The following is a 25,422-nucleotide window of genomic DNA, read 5'->3' on the forward strand; positions in this document are numbered from 1 at the left end:
GGAGCCTCTGGAGAAAGGGCCGTAGAATGGGGGCAGAGGCGACAAGGACGGAGCAGAATGGGGAGGAGCACCCCTGTGTGGTGACTAGAGTCCCACGGCTGCTTAGCCTACGTTTGGCCCACCAAGCCTGGTGAGACGTGGGACTCAGGGCTTATGCCAGGCTCAGCATCCGCTCAGAAATCCGCCAGGGTCGCAAAGAATACCCTCCCCTCCCTTGCTTATCGGCAACATCTGGTCCTCAGGGGCCACTGTCTGTGCAGTCAACAGTGGTATTTCCTGCAGGAACACGCTGGCACAGGCTGATTCAGAGAGCTGAAGGATGGAGCAGGAGAGGTGTGAACCATCTGTTCTCCCGAAGAGTTGAGAAGTGGGTTTTCAGCTTAACTGGCTATTCTAGGTAATCAAAAGTAATCATATTTTCCCCGCAAGAATGATCACTTTTTTTTCTAAAAAAAGTATTTCTTTGGTTGTGCCAGATCTTAGTTCCTTAGTTGTGGGATGTGAACTCTTCGTGGTGGCATGTGGGATCTAGTTCCCCAACCTGGGATCGAACCCAGGGACCACCTGCATTGGTAGCAGGGATTCTTAGCTAGTGGACCACCAGGGAAGTCCCAGGATGATCAATTTCTAACATCTACAGGTATAATAAAAAAATTAAACATGGGTAAGATGTGCCATGCACTGTTCTAAATACTCACAGGTACTAATTTAGTCTCCACAATAACCCGAGGAGTTAGGTGCACTGGACCCATTACATAAATGAGTAAATGGAGACACAGACAGCTTAAGCAATTTACCCGAAGTGACATAGACAGCAGATGGCAGAAATAAAACTTGGACCCAGGCGACCTGACATCCAGGTCTTGCCCTTATCCATGATGCTAGCCTGCTTCTTTAAAATGGAAGCAGTCCCGAGGACACTGAGGCTCAGAGAGAAGTGACTTGATAAGCTCATTCTTCCTCTCTCAAATCCAAGCTCTTACTATACTTTAGACCAGCAATAAGGCTGTGAACACTGAGCATCATAGATCATTCCTTCAACAGATTCTTATTAAGTATCTATTATGTGCCAGATGCTGGTCTCAGTTCTATTTATAGCCAAAGAAACTATAGGAGACTGAACAAATCTGGATCAATCCTTTGACATCTCTCAAAAGTTAAAAAGTCAAATCATCTCATTACCTGTTTCTGGGATAGAAACAATGGGGAAAAACAACAAAGCAACTTTGATTCTTTGAGTTTTCTGGCTCCTTGGATTCTAGATAATTCAATGTTTTCTGGTTTTGGAGGTCACTTTCAGAAGCATGAAGTATAGATCAAAACAGAACGCAGAGGGCAGGATAAAGATGAAAACGTGTGTGAGACCAACTCAACTCAGAGCTTGAGTTTAATTGAGATTCCAACTGCCACTCTGCCCCACATTCCTTTGCCCCTGACCAAGTTCATGGCTGTATCACCCCCCAGTAATCCCTGTAATGGGCTGCAGTCCTGGGGGAACTGTTTCTGGTTATTAAATGGCCAACCTCTGAGCCACATGGAGTATGGCCAGTCGTGGCTTCCTGCCCTGGCAGCCGATGGGCCACTTTTCTGTTTTTAAAACCAGAGACCTTCCACCAGAGAGAATGGGGATAGCAGGTGGGAGTGGGGAAACAGGAGATGGTTGCTGGAAGGGAAGGCCCCTTCCAGGTCATGAGCTGAGAGTGGAATCCACACACACTCTTGAGTGTTTGCTGTCCTTGAGATGGTAACTAAGTTGCATAAGGCTTGGACATTCTGGGAACAGTGCCAGTTATAGCTGCCCATGAGGCCACTATTGAGAAGGGATGAGAAGCCCAAATGGGGACCAAAGGCAGAAGGTGGGGAATAAACGGGGCAGAATGGGCATCACCTGAGGGTCAAGAGTTCTCAGTGCTTGAGACCCCAGTTCAGGGACCAGGCAGGCCCCAGGGCTGTTCTCTCAAGGCAACTCCCTCTGTGAAGCCCCAGTGTCTGCTTCTAGGAGCTGGGGAAACTGTGGCAGCTGCTCGTTTAGAGCCCCTATCCCCTCCCTGTGCCCCCTCCCCTCGCATCTGTCTTCTGGCTAGAGTTGTGTGAAGCGGAAGACAATTTGGGGCTTATTAGTGTCCCAGGGAGACATGTAACTTGTGTTGCTGGGACCCAAACAGCAAGAGTCTTAGCGGCAAACTCCAGCCGAGAAAAGACTGAGGAATTGTCTCACCTAATTACGGGGAATGGCCCTCTTTGTGTTTGTGATTCGGTACGGTTGTCCGATCGCTTTTGATCGCTTTTCTCCATTTGCTGGCTCAGGCTATGCTGGAATTGTGCTAATTAGAAGAGAAATGGACAGAGTGATCCTGTCAGCCCTGGTTACTGGTGGGGACAAAGCGGAATATTATTCTGAGGCAGTGTTTTGTGAGGGTCCTTCTTCCAGCTCTCATTAGGAGGAAGGGGCCACAGGAGGGGAAGGTTCCAAATGCCTGGCCTGGCTAATGGAGCATTGGGGTGTTCATGTACTAATTAACAGGCTCTGCCAGCGCTTGGGAGCCTCCCCCATGCACCTGGTGCCACCTGAAGCCCCTAACCAGCCCTGCTCGGGAAGAAAGTTTGGGCGAAGGGTGGGAAGGCTGGTGGCCTTTCAGAGTCAGGTTCATATCCTTAAAGTGCCCTGAAGCCTAAATAGATAGGAAAAGTCAGTTACTGGCCAGTCAGAGCTTCACGCACCAGAAGAGACCGCTGATTGCCCACCCTTTGGGGGTGGAGGTTACAAGGTCCTCCTATGAAATGAAGCCCATGCCAAGGCAAGGTAGTCCGGTAGCTCTCAGAGAAGGAAAAAAACAGACACTGTAGAACATAACCAAATGCTTGGAGATGGAGTTTGTGCAGAAGTTGAAAGCTGGTAAGAAACCCTGTCACCTGACCCCCTGGGACCATCCACCTTGGCCCACTGCCTGTGTCCTCCCTTCCTGCGCCACATTACCTCCCCGTGATGCCTGAATCCTGCTGGAAACAGAAGAGACTGGAGCATCCCTCTGGAAATGCAATTTCTTGGCTTTATCATAAAGCCTCAATGGAAGTCCAAATACCCTGCAGAAGCCCCACGGGCAACGCAAAGACTTTCACCAGCTCCATTTCCGCTGCTCAGAAGGCAGAGGGCCAAAAACAAGGAGCAATTAGCAGCTGTTCATTAAAAAAGTACAACACAATGAAAACAGGTAACAAAAAGATAAAGAAAAATTCATCACAGCATTTTGATAGCAACGCAGTTGATATCCTTGAACTTCTACTGCTCCAACAAAGGAAAGAAGTCAAGCAAATCAGCTGTGGCCTGAAGCCTCAGAGACTGAAGACAGCAAGCAGCAATGAGACTCTTGGTGGGAAAAGAGTATTTGAAAATAAATGTCTCCAGGCACCAACGCTATGCTTCTGCTCACAGCCAAGAGATGCGAGGCATGGATGGTGTTTGGAACAGCGAAAGGAAAGGGAAAACAAATCTGTAGGCAAATAATCATTTATGAGAAAAATAATCTCTGAAGATTTAAAGCAACATATTTGTCATGCTGTACCTTTTCAGTCGGTCAATCAGCCATGCTTTTCTTTTTTAAAAAAATAATTGTGTTCATTTATTTTTAGTTGTGCTAGGCCTCCATTGCTCCGGGGGCCTTTCTCTAGCCGCGGCAAGTAGGGGCTACCTTTGAGTTGCGGTTTGACGGCTTCTCATTGCGGTGGCTTCAGCGGTTGTGGCTCCCAGGCTCTAGAGCGCAGGCTCAGCAGCTGCAGTACATGGTGTTAGCTGCTCTGACGCAGATGGTATCTTCACAGATCAGGGATCCCACCCATGTCTCCTGCATTGGCAGGCAGATTCTCTACCACTGAGCCACCAGAGAAGCCCCAGTCCTGCTTTTCTAGATCAGAGAAATTGACTGTCCACCCAGATGTATTCTTGGGAATCAGTGATGAACCAATGATGCTAAGCAACTTGCTTTCCTTAAAAGGGATGTTTTCTCTAAAAGGGCATGCTCTGGTCTGGAGCAGGTAAACCATCAATGAGTGAGAGCGGTAGTACTGGTTAAATCAGTACTTCTGTTTTTGAACAGAGCTGTAAAGGAAGGTATAATACGGGTTTATGGCAGGTGGCAGAGAAATATTTGCTTTTGATATGTCATGTTTAACTGGAAGCATGCAAACAAACAGGTCATGAACCTCCAGTTCAAAGAAGCCACTGAAAAGAACTTAGATGTGTGGGAGACAGCCACAGTCTCGGGGAGCAGATAAATTAGTGGGGCTAATAACAGTCATAAGGATGGCATGACTCTCACAGCATTTATGATATACATCAATTTATGATATACATAAACGCTGTGAGAACGCAGGGGGAAGGATTATGCCCAGTTGGATCATGGGGTTTTACAGGAAGAACAGGCCGATGGGCAGGAAAAGGATCCAAGGCTTCTAGGAACTCAATGGCATCCACAAAGGCATGTAAGTGAGGAACTGGGAACTGTTCAGATTAACTGGGATAGAGACTTCATGTATTGGAGAGAAAGGAAACCAAACTGGAGGGTTATTTAGGGTTACATGTAGAGAGTTTTAAATGCCAGGAGGACGGATCTAGACTTTACTAGCAGACAGGAGTATGAAACAATGAGTGGGTGGCTAGTAGCTGGAGACCACGTGGTAGATGATCACAAGGCCCCACAGCGCCCAGCGTGGTATTAAAGGGAAGACGGTGGGTCATCGGCTGTTATAGCTGTCCTTTCTGATGAGGTCTGTGCTTTAAATATACAAGTTGGCCTTTCAAGGAAAAACTCACTCTCCTAATAAAAGGTGAATATTTATTATGATGACACAGAAACCACCATACACAAAGTACAATCCTCTAACACCCTAAAATACATACATGCGCACATTGTACATAAATTTATATTATCAATATAAAAATACATCAATAACATTTCTAAGGACAGCAAATACAAAACCAATAAATATTGCAATTCTAAAACATCTACGTATATTAAGTGCTGGTGGATAAGATGACAGTAAAAGGAAGAGGCCAAAGCAGACCCCAAAACCAGTTTACAGACTGGAGTTGGTTTCAGGGAGGTACCCCAATGTTCTCCATCTATTTCTCAATTTCCCTAAGCACTTACAAGTGCCTGACACCATCAACTCTCAAAAAACAGAGCAAAGTTAGAATCTGACATTGTGGCATTATTTTTTTGCACAGCCCTCCTTCCTTCTCTCTCCCCATCTTTTACATTCTTTAACCGCATTTAAGACAAAGGAATGTCAATGATAAGCTTTACTTAAAATCAACACCTCTATAGCCTAACCTTATATATCACATCCAAACAGAATGTTTGCCTTCTCATACTCTCTTTTAATGTCTTGTGTTAAATTCCACCCACCCTGATCAATAAGTAGAACTGCATGGATGGTCAAAGGAAGCAAATGAAAGAAAAACCCAACCTTAATTCTAGCATGGGAAACAAGGCACAAGTGTCAGAAAATGGCTAATGGACCAGCTATTAAACTGAGCAGTGCTGTGCCCTAGCCAGACAGTCAGCATCCAGACCTTGACCACAACATCCCTAGCGTCTAAACACTAACACACTACTGCCACATGGATCTTCTTTTCATAAAGTTTAGGAAAGCCCGTGAACTTCTCAAAATAACAGAAGCTGGGGGCTAACTTACAAGACAAAATAAGGAAAATGCTTATAATCAATTTTAAACATGGGCTAGATTTTCAGGTCTTAATATAGATAATGGACAAAGAGCTCCATAAGAATTGTAGAGTCAAGAAATTCTTTCTCTTGTGTGTGTGTATTTCTGTTATATGAGTGAACTATTTAATCTGTGCTAGGAGATGGGATAGCGGGGCAGGCAAAATATTGCCACCATTTCACAGCACATTCCCTTAAGGTCAATTACAATTTCTAGTTTTTAATCAAATGGGAACTCCTGCACTCAATCCCCTTCTCCTATCTTTCAGGCCATAACTACTTTCTCACTTGAATCTGTATCAGATTAAGCAGAACTCAAAAGTCCTTTCCATCATCTTTAAGCTAGTCTTGATATCTAGAACCCAATGCAACCCTGCATGCGCCTTTCACTGTACAAGCTAATCCCAGGAGGGACTTGGTACACAGGGATCCCACTCTCTGGAGTCAGACACATGGCGGGGGGGGGGGGCCTTGGAAGTGGGGAACAGAAGGCATTGGGGGATGCAACTATCATGAGAGGTATAGAATTTCAAAAGCATTTCTCTAGCTGGGGATTCCTGGAACCTAGTATATACTGGTGGGTTTGCAGGTCAAACTGCACCCTGATCTGAATCTAACTGGTCCAGAATCTAACTGGCCTCTGTTCTCCTAGCATCATAAATACTTCCTAAGAGATGAAGTACAATTCAAAGGAACTCATCCAATCAACATGTCTCAACTGACTTTGCCATCACTGAATCAAATCAACTGTAAGATCCTGGAGCTCCTGAATCACTTCTGGAAATCAGAAAGCAGGACTTTGACCTTTAAGAATGATATGCTCTCTGGTGTCACCAGCATCCGAGGTTGAGACGGTCAAAGTCTGGAAGCTGATGGAATAACTGCACCGATCCTTGGGTAGAACAGATTCTTCTCTTGCTGCCAAACATCCTCAGAGGCGCAGAGTGCCAGAAGCAGGGGAGAGGGTGAATTCTGGAGTGCACCCTCCGGCCTCTGGTCAGGAAGCAGTGAGGTGTGCATCTTCAGAGCTGCACTGGGAAGGACGCATGGTTCCAGGCCCCAGGACATCCTGTCCACAGGCAGCTGCTACTTCTTGGGCTTCTCTAGAATGTTGAGGAATTTCCCCCGTGTCATCTCTCTGGCTGGAATCACAAAGTACATGAAAGGTCAATGAATACCTAAACTCTGAAAAAGGGTTCACAGGAAGACTTGAGAATGCACAATGACATAAATTGTATACAAAGTTGCTATCCTAACAGATTCCATCCCTACTAACTTCCAAAAAGAGGGAAACACAAACCACTCTTGACAACTATAGTGATTACCAACACTGTCCTGAAGTTGGTAATTACTATAAGGTGCAGGCCAACTGGGGAAAATCTTTATCATTTACCCTGTTAAAAAAATCACCAGGGAGCTCCCCCCAAATCCCCCTCTCCCTCAAGAATGTAACCTAAGACTCATGTTCACTGTCTCAGGAGGTTTGCTTCTGGAGGCTAAAATCCAACCAAGATCACAGTCTTTTCTAGATTGTTGGTCTCTGGACATTTATAATCTCAAATCAAAATTAGAGATCATTTACCCCATCTCTCAGGAGTGGTAGTCCCTGGACACTGTAATATAACAAGGTTTATATTCCCTCAGTGCAGTTCATCTGTGGATGGAGTAATAAAGTAGGGTTTATAGAGCTTTGGTCTTCTCTCTCTTGGTATTGTCAGTCCTTAGATATTTAATATAGCCAGGCAAGGTTTATGTGTCTTTCTCTGACTTTCAGCACCATCAATCTTTGAATGCTGTAGTTACAAGAGGGTTTATACAGCTACTTTCCTACATATGAGGCTCTGAAAATGAAAGTAAAACATTTCTCAATTACAAGACCTACTCCAGAAGCCCCCAGTTTTAGCTCGGTCAAGCAAATCCTCAAAAATCATATGTGGCATAATCCCCTTCATCCTTATCCCTATGTCTCTTAAATGGATCCTCTTTTTATGTCTCTTAAATGGATGTAACCGTGCTGAAAGTTTTCTATAGCTGGCTGTGGAGTCCGGAAGTCTGGAACCACACAGTGGACACACAGCAGGCTGCAGTGCCCTCTGGCCTCCCAGGGACATGTCTCCATCTTGGCCAAAGGAGAGAGATGACTAGGGAGGCACCTGCTGAAGGACCTTTACCCTAAGCTCCGTGCTTTCCTTCCCAGCAGAGCAAATGCTGCTAGATGACGGGTGCCCACTTCCCACCCCTACCACCCATATTGAATAGCTCTTGGTTTAGTTCTACAAGAAATAAATAAAACACTACAAACTTTGTAACCACAGGAAAGTTTTAGGTAACGGTAGTCTACTCATTCCCCATCTTTCTCAAGTTCAAAGCTCCAACAAAGGAAAAGGAAATCCCATTAACTAGGAATGGAAGCCCCAGTGCTGGGTCTTATCCCATGTGTCCACAACCCTACCCTGGCCAAAATCAAACTGACCATTCCTTCAGTGGGTTTATGCCGAACTCCATACATACAAAGTTCCTATAAGACTTGCAATTACTTGTTGATATGATTGTCTTCCTTCATGGAAATGTAAGAACTGAGGGCAGAGGTAGTATTTTACTATTGTTTATATCCCCAGTACCCAGCACAGCACTGAACCCAGTATCTGCTGATAAATGCTGGCTAGATGAATGATGATACACAAAAGAACTGGAACCAAGCAGGCACACAGTAAAGTCAGTTTCCTTCCCTTTCACAGACAAACAGTAAGACTTATTAAGTGACCCTCACTGCTCCACTCTCTACATTGTGGGACTCTTTTAAAATTTACCTTGCTTGTTTGGCAGGAAAAGTCATTTCCCTTGATGAAAGTAATACCAGATTTATGGAGAGATCCAGGCACAGGACTAACTACTCTAGTAGAAATCCAAACAAGTGTTTTCTTGACCAAGGGAGGCAGCATGGACTTCTTTCAGAGAATACAGGCTCTGAATTAAGTTCCAATTCTAGTATTTGGCAGCTGGATGACACCTTGAGTTGGGTAGGATCTCTGAGCCTGTTTCCTCATCTGTAAAATGAGTAGCATATTATTGCCACCTGCTCTGCATTCTTGGGTATTCAGCCATGATCACGCTTAGTGCAGTGGTAGTATTATTAACACATCACCTTTCAGAGGAAGTTGGTAGTCTGCTTCTTCCCCTGTATGCAGTATTTCCTGAGTGAATAAGTGAGGGGATTGTGATAAGGCAGACTAGCAATCTCAAACATCCCAATTCTTGGAATCTTCCCCTCAGCCTGATCCTGTAGGAAATGACTACTTATACTTTTGTTCAGAGTGGGTCTCATCATTTATTCCTCCTTGGATAGGTTTTCTGTCTATTCTCCAGTGCTTACTAATGACCTTAAACACAGCATCCAATGATCCTCCAGTACGGCTAGAAGCAGGTGCTTTAGAAATCAGACTTGGGTAATAAAAAAACTCAGTGGGTAGAACTGAGCCTTGTTCCAAAAATCCTAGGCTCAGAGCACTGTACTGATCTTACTAATTATTTCTGCCTCTTGCACTTCATATAACCCAATTCTTTACTGTTTTTTCCCCAAATGGGAAAATGACCAATATTTTAAGACCTAAAATTCTACAAGATCCAATCTATTCGAGGGATCAAAAGGATTTAAAAAGAGAAATAAACGGATATTCCAAAGTCTCTCAGTGGCAAGCTCTCCTTGAATTTAACCAATCCTTTTTAACAACCCCCTTTCCACTCAATCATTCCTCCCCCTTCAACCTAATCTAAGTACACAGAGCTGCAGCAAAACCACCGTAAAAGTAGAAGTAATTCAAAAGACATCATCTTCTACATGGGAGGGGAGAAAGTTTTCCTACTCGCTGGTCCTATATAGGAGATATACGAATTCCTGACATAGCTGCTCCCTAAAAGAGGGCTGTGCCCTATAAATCACACCCTAAGCACCAACCCCTTTCTGTGCACAGAGAAATTGCTGTGGGTCAGCGGCTGCTCCAGAGCACGTGCCCGCCTGTTCTCTTGTCATCAGCGATGTTAACATCTCTGATTAATTCATATACCCCTGGTTTTATTCCTCATCTCTTTATCCTTGGCTCTCCTGTTCTACTGCAGTACGAAGATTCTTACCGACCTGCTACAGTAATCACCGCCTGCTAACCGCACCCCCCAAACCTAGTGAAATTGTTTAGTGATGCCAACCGCGCTTTTAATTTGCAAGACAGCAGACACAGAGGTAATTTATACCAACATCTGTTCATTTTTGACTTCTGAAACAAACTCGCACATGCTGCTACAAAATCCCATTAGGAGTAGAGAGACAGCCTTCTGCTACTATTCCGTATTCCTCTTATACACACACACGCACACACCTTCCAGTACGATTTTATATGTAAATATATTTTACTACTCCCACCAAGGATCTCAAATCCGGTTGGGGAAAAAACTTTAGAGAAGACGACAGCTTGCTGACAGAGGAGATGAAGGTATTTCTACGTCCTCCTGCCTAGTTCCATCCCTTCTTCTCAGTATAATCCTTGCATTAACAGTCAGGGTAAGATTATCCGCTCCTCAGCTTGGCAATTCTGATTTCTGCCTTCTCTCCTGCTTCTTTTCCCCCTACAATGTTTCAGAAGACTGTCCCGGGGACAATAAAATTGCTAGAATTTTATCTGGAGTCAACACCATTTCTTAACTATCATCTAGTTCGGGATTAATTCTCTAGGATTATAAGACTCAACAGAAAGGCAACACTGCTACCACAGTCTAATCACTAAGCCAAGAGGGATCCATTGGTCCTTAGCCACCACAGTGTATGCTGTGCAGAAGAGAAGCACGACCTCCACATCAAGTTGTGATTTACGGGCCCTGCTAGGCTGGGCACAGACCATAAACTGAGAAAGCCACAATGAAGACTCACCGAAGGGTGAACATGTGAACTGCTGCAGAGTGAGCGACAGGGGACAACGTGTACACATTTAAAGACAACAAATGGATAAACTAAAATCAACTTCCAGGTTGATGTCGGTTCTATTACCCTTTCACAGGTTCCCTAGGGCTGTCAGGTTCGTGGCAGTTGTAAATACCTGGGTACACGTTAGAGAGGTCAGGGCTGAAGGGAGGGCTCCATCCTGCTTGCGGTGAAGGTGGTGTGTGCTTGAATGTAATCTCTTCTCTAGACTCTCCAATTCCTCCAGCCTACACTCAGCCTTGCCTCTGGCTCCCTTTCCACAATGACTATCCCCAAACTGCCTTCTCTGCAGTAAATTTTCTAGTGGCTGGTTGAAAAAGATTTCAGTGGTACAGATTGATTTCTCACCAGTGAGGGGATGAGGGATTACCAGAGGCACCCTGGTTAACGAGATTGGGTGCACAAGCTCTCACGAGACCAGCCCTCTCTGCCAGGGCTCTGCACCTTTCGCCCATGACATATGGGTTTCATTACGGAAAGATTTTCCAGATTATAACTTTGAGGCAATTGCCTGATAAAATTCTGCTTGGCTTTAAGACAGGAAACAATCGAAAGATTAAGTAACTTTTAATGAAATGGAAGAAACTCACAGCATTTGGTTTTCAGTTCTAATGCAAACTATTTTAAATATTTCTGTGCCTCAATATGATTAAAAATTTAGTGAGGTGGAAGAGAGTTACTTTTCACTGGTTCTCTCACATCCTGTAGAGCAACAACAGACTGTTCAGGAGACTCTAATATGAGTGGCCAGGAAACAAAGGGGACAGCATAGTGTTGTGAAAAGAGCAGGGCTTTTATATGTTTTAATTTTTTGGCCGCCCATGCAGCTTTCGGGACTAGTTCCCCGACCAGGGACTGAACCTAGGCTCCCAGCAGTGCAAGCATGGAGTCCTAACCATTGGACTGCCAGGGAATTCCCAAGAGCAGGGTTTTTAGCATTCGCCAGGCTCGGATTCAAAATCCCAGCTCCCATACTGAGCCTGAGCCACCATGGGCAAGTCGCCAGAGTCATCTCTCTGTGTTTCAAACACCTCATCTGTTCAAGGTGGGGTTAATACAAGGGTCACACAGGCATTTGGTAAATGCTAGCTACTATATGACTCTTTCTTTCATCTCAAACAGGAAGTTTATTTAAGCTACAAGATGCTTAATGGGAAAATTATCAAGGATTCATTTCTCTTACAGCAATTTATCCCTGCTTTAAGACAGATTGCCCTACACATAACAGCTAATGTACAAAAAAGTTAAAAACCGCCTTGGGTTTCACAGTGATAAAGTGAAAAATATTTTAAAAATTCTCCAATTGAACAGGAGAATTGTATGCAAGGATTTTTGTTTGTTTTCTGTTAAACAGTAAGAGCAAAATAACTTACTGGAATATGAAAGACAAGGGCTGAATGAGCACGCCACTGATGGAGGATAGGAGGGGGACTGTCACAGAACCTGAATTCTGCCCCAGTTGTTGTCCATCAAAACATAACATTGTATTTAGTTTTTTTTTTTTTTAAGGGGGTGGGTAATATGCTCATCCACATCACCAGTTAATTGAAGTACAGTAAAGAGTGAGGAAGGCATACAGGAAAAAATAGAAAAAGCCATACTGTAGCAGTGAGGACGTGGGAGAACCGAGCTGCAGTCTTCTAGCTGAGCATGTCTTCTTGGTCTGAGGGAACTGACTTCTGGAGTAAAGAGCAAGTTCCCTTCAAAGCAGATACTTCCCTCTGCTGCTGGAACACACCGACTACATCTTGGCTAGTACAGTACGGATTTCTCTGTTCTTTCGTGTACTCCTTTCTCACTTCTTAATTGCACTTCAAGTAACTGGTGATGTACAAGAGCATATTCCTTTAAAACAAACAAACAAAAAACCCTAAATGACCAATGTTATGTTTTGATGGACAACAAACGGGGCAGAATTCTGGTTCTATGACAGTCCCCCCTTCCTCCTCAGTGGCGTGCTCATTCAGCTCTTGTCTTTCCTATTCCTGTAAGTTATTTTGCTCTTACAGTGTGTCTGCTTCATGAATTGGCTGCCCATTAAATCGGAATCTAATCTACCTGACTGACAAACCCTATCTTTCATAGTAAACCTTCATTAGTTAACTAAGCGGTATATGCTTAATCTGTGTGCCACAGAACTGTCCTGCCCTGCCACCTTCAAATTAACACGATGACTGTTCTTAGTTTTCATTAATATGATGACTCCTTCCTTGGGCATCCATTGGCCACAAGGAACAATGGCATCTCCTCAGCTGCCATGTCACAAAAGAGGGACCAGGTCAGTCCCGACTGAGCATACAAGCAGCATCAGGAGTGGCAAAAACGGGAAGAACTATTTATTTTTTAAAAGATCTCAAACATGAAAGGAAACACAACTGTCTTGCATTTGTGTAACAGGTTTACTCTGGAGGCTCAAACCTGGGTACTAGTTGGGGCAGCAACCTTCCTTAACTGTATGAGCAGCTCCTTCTAGTAAAAAGGAGCACATAAAACCCTAGTTAATTTGGTTTAAATCAATGTGTTAAATGGTTATCTATTTAACTAGATTTATAGAAGATACTTAGTGGAAATGATGTGCCATAGGTTTTGATTACAGTTTTGACTTTTCTTTAACAAATATTTTTTGGTTCAAAGTGTTCTAACAATGAAGAGGGACCTGGTAGTCATCAGTGTGCACTGTGCAGGAGAGAAGCATGAAGGCGGTGGATCAACAGCTTAGTCACGTAGAGACCCGACCTACAAGGTTCTAGGTATGAGGGAAAATTCACATAAATGAGAAGTGGCCTTGGAGACAGTTAGCTAGCAGTTCACGGGTATCTTGGTACATCAGAGGAGAACAAAGGAAACTGATGTGATTCACAGAGCTGATGTCTCTCTCACAGGAATGGGGAGGGGAGGGTTTCCTGTCACTCTGGCATAGAGCTGGCACACAGCAGAGCAGTGCCCGAGCAGGCTGTGAGGCTGAGATACCTCACCATGCTCCAGTCAGACCTCCACACAAAACCTACCACTAAGTGATCGATAATTCAAGTCAAGGACAAAGTACTTTATAATGCCTCTGATGTGAGAGCAGCAAGGGCTGGGGCCACTGTCAAGAACAGAAGGTGCTATGAACTGGGCATGAAGTCCCTGGATGAGAAGGGGTCCTAGGACCTCATTAGAACACTGGTGGCCCTCAGAAAATGGTAGAATTGTAATAAGGTCCACAGACCATCCTCAATCAACTCAGGGGAGAGTCAACCCAAGTAAGAGTATGTGGTAGAAATCTCTCTTTTCTCTATATAAAGGCAGACTTTGAAAGCAGACAGAGGCCTTTGCCCAAAATTCCCTGGGCATAAGCATTTCAAAAGGACAATGAAATACATATCTAAGGAAAGAACAGCCTGGGTGCCTCTGTGACCAAACTTATCATTGACTATGAAAATCTTCATCCTAAGAATTCTCAAAAAATCCTTTTGGGGGCAAACTTTCCAGATTCTGTTTCTATAGAGTGTTCTGTCTCTCTAACAGGACTTTTTCTTCCAAAAAGGGTGGCTTGGTTAAGAAGCGTGTTCTCTCCACTGAATTCAGAAAAAGATAATTTTATGTCAAACATTTTTTTTTTTTCAACTCAGTAAGGGGTCATTTCCAGAGACTGTTTTAGAAGTAATATAAAAAAGAAAAGCCAGGACTCAACATATAGGTAAATGCATTTGGACAGCTCCAATATGGAAAATAATTTTAATGCCTTTTCACAATGGAGGAAAAAAAAGACAGAAATATCCAGCCAACAGATTTATTCTCAGAATATAAAACATCAAGCAGGACCATAAAATATGGGAAGTGTCAGCCATGATGCCTGGAGATTGAAAGCAGAAGTAGAAGAATCTTAATTGTCAGGTATTTGAAAAATGTATTCAAGCAAAAGCCTGTGTTTCTCCATCAACTCTCCCAGTACTGCCCTCTTTCAAAAGCAAAACAAGACAAGATTTCAAATATTCAATCCTTTTTATCATCCTTCTCCCTACTAAACAATAAACCAAAACAACAAGCGGCCCCAAAGATCTGTGTTCAAGAAATGAGACCTAACAACTTCTTGTTTGTGGTGTTTCCCCTCCAGAGGGCCCACAGGCCTATTTCACTTGGTTCCCTTTCCAAGGGCGAACTCCACTGAGTGAAAGGCAATGAGATCAAAACAATGGATTAATACTCTTGGGGCAAACTTTTATTAAATGCTCACAAATTTTCACAGAACATTCACACTTCAGGGCCTGTACTTAATATAGATTGTGGTGAAACACTTACTATGACCAAAGGCTAGTAGATTCACACAGCCTTAATTTCCTCATTCATAAAGTAAGTATGGCAATAATAATCTATCATGTAAAGGTTAAGAAAGAGTGACTAGTCAAAGTGACTTCATCAGGACACAAAATATTTTGCCCCAAGTTAGAGTAATTTATTCACAGCCAATATCCCACTCTCAGGAAAATCAGACCAGGATCCCACCGTAGATAAATTTCAAAGGGCTTGGACATTAAGAAACTTTCCTACTCATCCCCACCTCAGGGTGCTGGCAGTAGCAAAAGTCTACAGAGGATGCAGGCCCCAGTCTTCCTGACCCCCAGGCCAGGGAAAGAGTTACATCTTCACACTGCGAGGCCAATAAAAACCTCTCTTGATTATAATTTAGATAAGAACCACTGGATTGAATAATAATGTCTGAAACTCCCCTAGCTGTTTCACCTTGAGACGTCCATCACTGGGTTAAACATGATGCTAATTGCATTTGGATTGATTAATTTCTCTCACTCCTGTCTATTCGAATAACGCTTAACAAAATAATCATAGCACCCAGAGCCAAATCTTTTCCGTCAAAGGAATGAAGCCATCAGAACAGGCAGAGATGAAAGAAATGAAGATGACCCGTAATTACTGCTACGGTGATATCATTACCATATTATACAAAATGAGTGTGGGGGGAGGGGGAGGAGGGAGGAGGGGCTGATATTATTTATATTTTTTAATGGAACGCTACAATCTAAGAATACAGATTTAACATCAAGTGGGACACATAGAAATATAGAACTTAAAAAAAATACAAATCTTGCTCATGAAATTGCAAAATCCAACAAACACTGAGGTCCAAGATACATCAAGTGTCTTGGGCTGTGAGCAGGTATTATTCACGCCACTATTTTTTCACCGCAATAACACTTTGTGTATGACTTACATGGAGATTTAAGATGCTGTCTTCATACCACAGCACTTCTGTAGTTACTGGAGGATTTTTCTTTAAGCCAGGGGATAATGTAATTTTATTTTAATTTTGTTAGAGGTGGCCTTGTTTGTATAATTAGAATCTTGAGTTTTAACTGCAGGTAGTTTCAGTTTAAGACACCAAAGAAAATGTCTATGTATCTTCACGCATGGTTCATAGGATGGTAGTATGGACTTAACTCACCAGCAAGGAAAAATATATTTCCCTACTTCCTTGTTGTTTGATAGGACTTTTTAATATATTATATATGATACAGAAAAACTTACGATAGCAAAGGATTTGAACTTTAGGTCTGAATCTATCACTTATTAGATAGTGATCTCAGGTAATTATGTAGCCTCTCTATGCCTCAGTTTCTTCATCTGTAAAATGGGGGTTTAGTACCTACCTGAGTCAGTTGTTGTAAGACTTAAGATGGTACATTTAGGTGTTCAGTAAGTGCTGGTACAAGAAAAAAACTTCCCCCTAAAATTTAATGGCTATTTACAGAACCTCGCATGTTTTGGTTATTTCATTTAGTGAAGTTATTTCAAATATACACTACAAAATACCTTGAATATAGATTTTAACAAATATTTGTGAAATAAATAAATAGGATACTTAGAAGGGGCATCATTTTAATAGGCTAGAAATATCTGGGGGATATTTTTTGCTACAGTATTTTAAACAGAGAACCATAATTAAATTGAAAACAATAAAAACAGATATTGAAATTTTTTTACTTAACTTCGACAAGAAGACATGTTTTTCTATTTTCTTACATAAAAAATACTCCCACAGAAAATAAGCACATGTATTTTGATTACATGTATTTGTAGTCATTCAGTAGTAAATGTAAACAGGAAAAAAAAGACAACAAAACACTGTATTTCTGCCAGTGAAAACAAGAGATTAAACCATTTACAATGTTAACTCGGTGTTCTCTGCTTTCTTTCTGGTAAAGAGAGACAATGTATACAGTAAAAAGGATTTCTCTTGTCTGGCTTTGGAATTAGATGGGTCTAGCCTTGATTCAAATCCCAGCTCCCCATTTACAAGTTTTAAGATCTCAAGCAAATTATTTTTCTGAGCATCAATTCTCTCATTCATAAAATGGGAATTATAAAATAGACACTGCAGAGTCTTGTGAGACAAAATGAGGTAAGAAAAGCCTTTATATTGTTTGGCACATAGTAGGAAAGTCTATAAATGGCAATGTTACTCATTTTTTTAATGTCCAATCTCAGTTCAAATGTCACCTTTTAAGGAGGCCTTCTGTGGCCACCTTATCCAAAGTGAGTACTCTTGGTTACTCTCTTTCATGTCAACACATTTACTTCCTTCACAGCACTTACCAAAATTTGAAATTAACTTTATTTACCTTCATGCTCCATGAAGTTCTATGGAGACTCCTCTATCTTGTTCGGTAACCAGAACAATACCAGGCACGTGGTAGGTGGTCAGCTATATATATCTACTGAAACAATCTATTCATATATGAGGAAAGAGGAACTCTACTTCCGTTTCAACTCTTAATTCAACACTGTGTATAAGAAATTTTGCCCCAGTAAAATTACCTATGTTTTTTATACCCTTTAACTCAGCAATTTTACTTCTAGGTAGCTATCCAAAGGTAAACCAACAAAAATATTAAATAGGGTATTCATATTCCTATTCATTCCAGCACTATCTGCAATAATTGAAGACTGGAAACAACCCAAATGTCCATCTTTACGGAGGGGACTCCTTATTATAGAGTACTGTTCAGCTGTAAAAATGAAGAAGAGACTATACATTGCTATGGAGCCATATGCAGAACATGTTGCCCTGGAAATATGCAGGAAAAAACCAAGGTGTGTATAGTAGATTACCTTATGTGGAAAATTAGGACATGGGGAAATACATAGGTATATTTACTTACATTTTCAAAAGAAGTAATGGAAAGATAAAGTTTAGTATTACTTTTTACTAATAAAGATGGTTACCTAGGAGAGGAAAAAGACCAGAGGGCAGGACAGAGGTAGAAGCAGACACTTTGTACTTTATTTTATACATTTTATTTTTGGACACTATATAAATATTTTATACATTAAAAAAATACATTAGGGACTTCCCTGGTGGTCCAGCAGTTAAGATCCTGTGCTTCCACTGCTGGGGGCACAGGTTAGTTTTCTGGTCAGGGAATGAGATCCACAAGCCATGTGGCATGGCCAAAAAAAAAAAAATCATTAAATAGAAAAAAAGCAATCTCTAAAAATGGAAATAAACTAGAAATAACTCGAATCTCTGAAATTTGGCATAACCACACAGTACAAGTTTAAATAATTCTAAAAGACATATTCTGACTATATCCCTACAAGTAGATATCCTAAAGATACAAATGAGGCACAAAGAAATCTTAAATTGCAGGCTTCCCTGGTGGCTCAGCATTCAGAAAACTAAGATCATGGCATCCGGTCCCATCACTTCATGGGAAATAGATGGGGAAACAGTGGAAACAGTGGCTGACTTTATTTTTCTGGGCTCCAAAATAACTGCAGATGGTGATTGCAGCAATGAAATTAAAAGACGCTACTCCTTGGAAGGAAACTCATGACCAACCTAGACAGCATATTAAAAAGCAGAGACATTACTTTGCCAACAAAGGTCCGTCTAGTCAAGGCTATGGTTTTTCCAGTAGTCATGTATGGATGTGAGAGTTGGACTATAAAGAAAGCTGAGCGTCGAAGAATTGATGCTTTTGAACTGTGGTGCTGGAGAAGACTCTTGATTGTCCCTTGAACTGCAAGGAGATCCAACCAGTCCATCCTAAAAGAGATCAGTCCTGGGTATTCATTGGAAGGACTGATGTTGAAGCTGAAACTCCAATACTTTGGCCACCTGATGCAAAGAGCTGACTCATTGGAAAAGAACCTGATGTTGGGAAAGACTGAGGGCAGCAGGAAAAGGGGACGACAGAGGATGAGATGGTTGGATGGCATTACCGACTCAATGGACATGGGTTTGGGTGAATTCTGGGAGTTGGTGATGGACAGGGAGGCCTGGTGTGCTGCAGTTCATGGGGTTGAAAAGAGTCGGATGCGACTGAACTGAACTGAACTGGTGGCTCAGTGGTAAAGAATCCACCTGCCAATGCAGGAGACATGGGTTCAATTCTTGATCCAGGAAGATCCGACACGCTATGGAGCAACTAAGCCTGTGCACCACAACTATTGAGCCTCGGAGCTGCAACTACTAAGACAACATGCCCTGGAGCCCGTGCTCTGCAACAAGAGAAGCCACCGCAATGAGAAGCCCGCACATTTCAAAAAAATCAAAGTCAAAAATGTTATAAAAACAAGAATCTACAAAAGAAAGTATAACTGAATTGCTTCGCTATACACTTGAAACTAACACACTGTAAATCAACCATACTTCAATATAATTAAAAATTTTAAAAATCAATTAATACCCTTAAACATTTTAAATTTGAACTAGGCATATTAGTAGGAATACAACTTCTTCTTCTTTTAAAAAACAAAACAACACTCATTTACCAACTCTGTCCATGGAAAAGGCCCAGAAGCCTGACAGTTCAGTACTAATGAATACTATTAATACTTAGATTTCTACTAAAAGGAACCAAGGTTACTTGGAGATATGGATGAGATTCCAAGTCTGAAGAAGTAAACGAACACAGAATATCCTGACGTGCTAAAAGGAAGGAAGTTACCAAATATTACTAAAGTCACATCAAACAACACAGGAGTCAACAAAAAGGGGTGTCCACTAACTAAAGATGGGACAGTTCTGACTGTCAGAAAGAATAATTATTATATTAGTTAGAAATATGTTAAATATGAATACCTATAATGTTTCTTAAAAGTCCTTAGTTATTTCAACTCATCTCATGTTCTGAAAATCAGTAAGTAAAAGAGGGGAAAAACCAATCTTTTTTTCCTGCCTTTACTTTCTGGACTCTATTTCAGGAAAACCAAATAGCTTCTGATGATAATTACCATTTTTATTTTACCACCTAAACCCAATGATCCTCACTGAAACTGGAACAAATGAAGGTCTTATGCTTTCTGATATGCAGCAATAGCAAGTACCTGTATGAACCATTCTTTCCAAAAAGACGGATTCCAAAATCACTTCATTCTCTAACTCTACTAGACTGCATGAAATTTGGGGGAAAAAAAGGAAAGTGTGAAATGCTACAACTAGGATAAAAATCATCCAAATTTAAAATGCAGGAGATCTTCCCAGACAAACAATCTAGTTTCTTCAACAATTAAATAGCACTGGCAGGGTTGGGGGAGCTCTAGAAGAACAGGGAGTGCCTATTTATAGAGAAGATTAAGAGGCTGAAGTCTGATGTCAACCATTTGCAAATGCGCAGACCTTCTCCAGATACCAACTCACACAAACCAATTGTGAAAAACAGTTTTTAGCCAAATTGGACAAGGATTATGTTATTAAGGAATTATTATTTTATTTTGTTTAGTGTAATAATTGTGTGTTTTTTTAAAAGGGCTTCTTGGTTAGAGATACATACTTAAAGTACTTATGAATGCCATGGCACTAGGATTTGCTTTGAAATGCTCCAGCCAACAACACAACCACAACAAAAGTGTGATATAAGAGGGCAGACATAAAACAAGAATAGCAGAAAGCTGACTGAAGTTGGGGATGGGTATGTGGAATTCATTATAGCATTCTCACTACTTTAGTAACGTTTGCAAAATCTTCATAATAAAAAGCAAACTTCACCAACTGCTTTTCTGGAAATATAGCCTTTTCTCATTATCACTGCATATCATAATACAATGAAGAGTAGGCCAGGGAACAGAGATGACGACAATTAATTATACAGAGGGTTTGGAAATGGATAGACAGATAAAGCTTGAGAAAGGGGGTGAGTTTTTATGTCATGAATGTTTATTTCCATCATTAAATTCCTTGGATGAGGAACAAATTACACATGACCAAACAATCAAAAGCAGATAACATTTTTTAAAGTCCACCAAATCTTCCTCAGGTTAAGCCTAATGATACGAACCTGCTGCCTTCTAACCTTTCTTAATTATTTAAGGAACCACACTGACAAATCTAAGAGCACTATTTTCAATTTATTCATAAAATAGCTACAAGTGCAGCTCTCTTGCTCAACATTTTGCTCCTACAAAATTCTTTGGGAGGTGGAAAGAATAAGTCCTTGGTTACTCATTTATTGAATTCTGAATTGAAATATTTTGATTTGAAAAAGCTTTAGGGTCACTACAGCAGAAATTAACGTAGTATTGTAAATCAACTACACTTCAATAAAATAAAAATAAAGCTTTAGGGTCAGTAGTAAGAGTAACTTTAAGGTCTAGACCAGTCCAATAGCTAACAAGTTACAAAAATGAATAGCTTAATCTAAACATTCATTAGAGTGTTTGTTAGTGGCTAAGTCATATCTGAGTGTTTGGGACCCATGGACTATATAGACCATCAGGCTCCTCTGTCCATGGAATTCTCTAGGCAAGAATACTGGAGTGGGTTGCCATTTCCTTCTCTAGGGGATCTTCCCAACCTAGGGATTGAACCCAGGTCTCACGAATTGCAGGCAGATTCTTTACTGTCTGAGCCACTAGGGAAGCCTATTCACTGCTGCTGCTGCTAAGTCGCTTCAGTCGTGTTCGACTCTGTGTGACCCCATAGACAGCAGCCCACCAGGCTCCCCCGTCCCTGGGATTCTCCAGGCAAGAACACTGGAGTGGGCTGCCATTTCCTTCTCCAGTGCATGAAAGTGAAAAGTGAAAGGAAAGTCGCTCAGTCGTGTCTGACTCTTCGCGACCCCATGGACCGCAGCCTACAAGGCTCCTCTGTCCATGGGATTTTCCAGGCAAGAGTACTGGAGTGGGGTGCCATCGCCTTCTCTGGCCTATTCACTTAGTCTAGCTAAATTTCAGCTAGTCTGCCCTCACACCATCAACAGCTGTGAATATAAATGATGACCTCCCTAATCCTACTTTAACTGGATCACTCTTACTTCATAGATGATGATTTTTCCAATTTAAAACAAACTACTTGTTCTGATAATTTGATTTTAACTGTTTGCAATGTAGTTTCACATATGTATGGTTCATGTTCTCAACTTGACCAGACAATAAATTCATCAGTGGAAGAGACTTTTAAAGATATTTTCCCTAAATGACTTGGAAAAAATACCCAATACATAGTATTTGCTTCCCTGATAACCCAGTTGGTAAAGAATCCACCTGCAATGCAGGAGACCTGGGTTCGATTCTTGGGTTAAGAAGATCCCCTGGAGAAGGGAAAGGCTACCCACTTCAGTATTCTGGCCTGGAGAATTCCATGGGGTCGCAAAGAATCGGACACGACCAAGTCAATTTCACTGATAATATTCATGCAGCAAGGCTTAAAAATCTTTTTCCTTTAAAATCATATAGTAGTACAAATGTACAACAATTACTGTTTTCACTTGATTATGAATTAAAAAAACATTATTTATTTATTTGGCTGCATCAGGTCTTAAGTTGTGGCAAGCAGGATCTCTGATCTTCACTGCAGCATGAGGGATCTTTAGTTGTGGTGCACGGGCTTAGTATATCCATGGCATGCAGGATCTTAGTTCCCCAATTAGGAATCGAACCTGAGTCCCCTACATTACAAAGTGGATTCTTGGCCACTGGACCACCAGGAAAACCCCTGAATTTCTTACAAAAGAAGGTTACATCAAGGTGAGAACTTGATTGTATGATGTGTCTACCTAGGCAGTCATGTTAAAGGGACCTGGGACCTTGAACCAGAGTGCTTGCACCTGGACTAACATCTTTCTGAGCAACAGAATACAAAGCAACAATAATGGACTGAAAACAATTGCAGGAGTGCACAGCTGGGGCAGTTATGAAAAAGAGGATACAAAAAGGACCTGGGACCAAGTGCCATTTCTGAGGGGCTGAGAGCAAAAGCAGGGTATTGTGCAGGATCCCTGCACACAGCGTCACCAGGGAGTGGGCAGATCACCTAAGCTATGCCTCCTGCCCAGTCCACAGACCTGCCCCTGCTGTTATCCCCTTTAAGGACCCAAGCAGTTCCTCTGGGGAGAGAGCAAGAGTACCTGCTCCTTGCTCCCCCCCCACCTCGTGCTGCAGCACAGCCCTAATGACGCCCTGACTAGAATTCTTATCTGGCCTTGTATCAATTTCTGTTGATTAAAGGGGTCAAAGGCCCAGGTCCCTAACAATATGGTAGTTTTTAGTTTACTTGTGAGTTGAAATTACAGCTAGTTAACCTTCTGTGTTTTTCAAATATCCAGTTTTGATATTTCTGAAAAATCTTATTTACATTTGTGAATTAGAACATAAAAATATCCTCAGCCAGAAAATTACATTATACTGTATATAGTAGTCCACTTCACGGAAACTCCAGAGTTTAATCTATATATAATAACTATATATATAGTTTAATATATAGATTATATATAATAAGTATATATAGAGTTTAATCTATATATAGTTAACATAATAAGCATGTTGTTTAATCACTCAGTTGTGTCTGACTCTTTTGTGACTCCATGGACTATAGTCCACCAGGCTCCTCTGTCCATGGGATTTCCCAGGCAAGAATACTGGAGTGGGTTTGCCATTTCCTTCTCCAAGGAATCTTCCCAACCCAGGGATCGAACCCACGTCTCCTGCATTTGAAGGTGGATTCTTTACCACTGATCCACCAGGGAAGCCCTAGAGTAAGCATATACTGAATGAAAAAACACTCTTTCATTGACAGTCCAGGTGATAATTTAAGATCTTAAAAACAACTTATGTGTGATCAACATGGCAAAGTATAAGGGGAAATCTGGTTAGACAGTATATAAACATTTACTATAATGTTTAATAATTAAATTTAAAACAGATTTTTCATTTACTTTATTTGCACTCAAGCGAATAAAGAAGTGAAAGAGAAAAGAAGCATTTTATAGGTACTAGACCACTGCCACAAAAATCAAAGGTCAGAGTTCTAAACTTGTTTCCTCAACTAATCAACAAGTTCTTATGACATGCTCATTATTATTATTTTTTTAAGATTATCTATTTGTTAACTTTTGACTGCGTTGGGTCATCCTTGCTGTGTGCAGGCTTTCTCTGGTTGTAGGGCTACTCTTCCTTGCGGTGTGAGGGCTTCTCACGGCAGTGACTTCTCTCATCTCAGCTCATGAGCTCTAGGGTGTGTAGGCTTCAGTAGTTGTGGCAGCTCTTTTCTAGTAAGTTGGCTCTTCTCCTTATGTGGCCAAAGGATTGGAGCTTCAGTTTCAGCACCAGTCCTTCCAATGAATATTCAAGACTGATTTCCTTTAGGATGGACTGGTTGGATCTCCTTGCAGTTCAAGGGACTCTCAAGAGTCTCCTCCAACACCACAGTTCAAAAGCATCAATTCCTCGGCGCTCAGCTTTCTTTATGGTCCAACTCTCACATCCATTAATGATTACTGGAAAAACCATAGCTTTGATTAGACAGACCTTTGTTGGCAAAGTAATGTCTCTGCTTTTTAATATTCTGTCTAGGTTTGTCATAGCTTTTCTTCTAAGGAGCAAGCATCTTTTAATTTCATGGGTGCAGCCACCATCTACAGTTGATTTTGGAGCCCAAGAAAATAAACTATGTCACTGTTTCCATTGTTTCCCCATCTATTTTTGCCATGAAGTGATGGGACTGGATGCCATTGATCTTAGTTTTCTAAATGTGATTCTGATGCAAGCTCAAAGTTTGAGGACCACTAACCTATCTTACCTGGGATTCCCAGGTGGCTCAGTGATAAAGAATCTGCCTGTCTAATGCAGGAGATACCAGAGATGCAGGTTCGATACCTGGGTCTGGAAGATCCCCTGAAGAAATGGCAACCCACTCAAGTATTCTTGCCAGAAAAACTTCATGGACAGAAGAGCCTGGCGGGCCGCAGCCCATGGGATTGCAAAGAATCAGACACAACTGAATACAACAGCAACCTATCTTACCCAGACTCTTTGATTTTGTCTCCAGTTCTAATTCATTACTAGAAGAATTATTAATAAAATTTTAATTGGTTAAAATTATGATCATAAAGCATACTTCTTACCATAAAACTAAATGCAGAAAAGTGACACTATCTTCTCTATGAGCCACAAAGGGAAAAATTAAAATTCAGCCAAGGATTAGAATTTTTTATCAAAACTTCAGCTCAATTTCTAATGCCATGCATTATACTTAGTGTTAAGGTTATAATACAGTCCTTAAATTTGAGAATCTGACAGAAGACAGACTGGAAAATAAGTAATTATCCAGTAATGTCATCCAAGCTATAAAAGGAGTATACAATACATTACAGAGACAGACATGGGGTCAATCAAAGCTGCAGAAGGTTTGGGTTGGATGGACAGGAAAAGCTTTAGAAAAGGAGTGATATTTGAACTGATCCTTTAGGAATACAGTATCTAGGAACAACTTGGCAAACTAAGGACAGC

At 41.5% G+C, this 25,422-nt stretch overlaps 1 protein-coding gene across 2 annotated transcripts in view; it reads right to left on the reverse strand.

The window, feature by feature from the left end:
- Nucleotides 1-4,888: 4,888 nt before the first annotated feature.
- The window catches only part of LIN52 (lin-52 DREAM MuvB core complex component), a 118,722-nt gene continuing 98,188 nt past the window's right edge, over nucleotides 4,889-25,422 (reverse strand). For both annotated transcript variants that reach the window (XM_068965091.1, XM_068965092.1), the window contains exon 6: nucleotides 4,889-6,865. In XM_068965091.1, the coding sequence (XP_068821192.1) occupies nucleotides 6,810-6,865 (56 nt within the window). In that variant the 3' untranslated portion in view covers nucleotides 4,889-6,809. The remainder of the gene's footprint in view (nucleotides 6,866-25,422) is intronic.

The sequence above is a fragment of the Capricornis sumatraensis genome, chromosome 2, assembly GCF_032405125.1.
Source record: "Capricornis sumatraensis isolate serow.1 chromosome 2, serow.2, whole genome shotgun sequence".
NCBI lineage: Eukaryota > Metazoa > Chordata > Mammalia > Artiodactyla > Bovidae > Capricornis > Capricornis sumatraensis.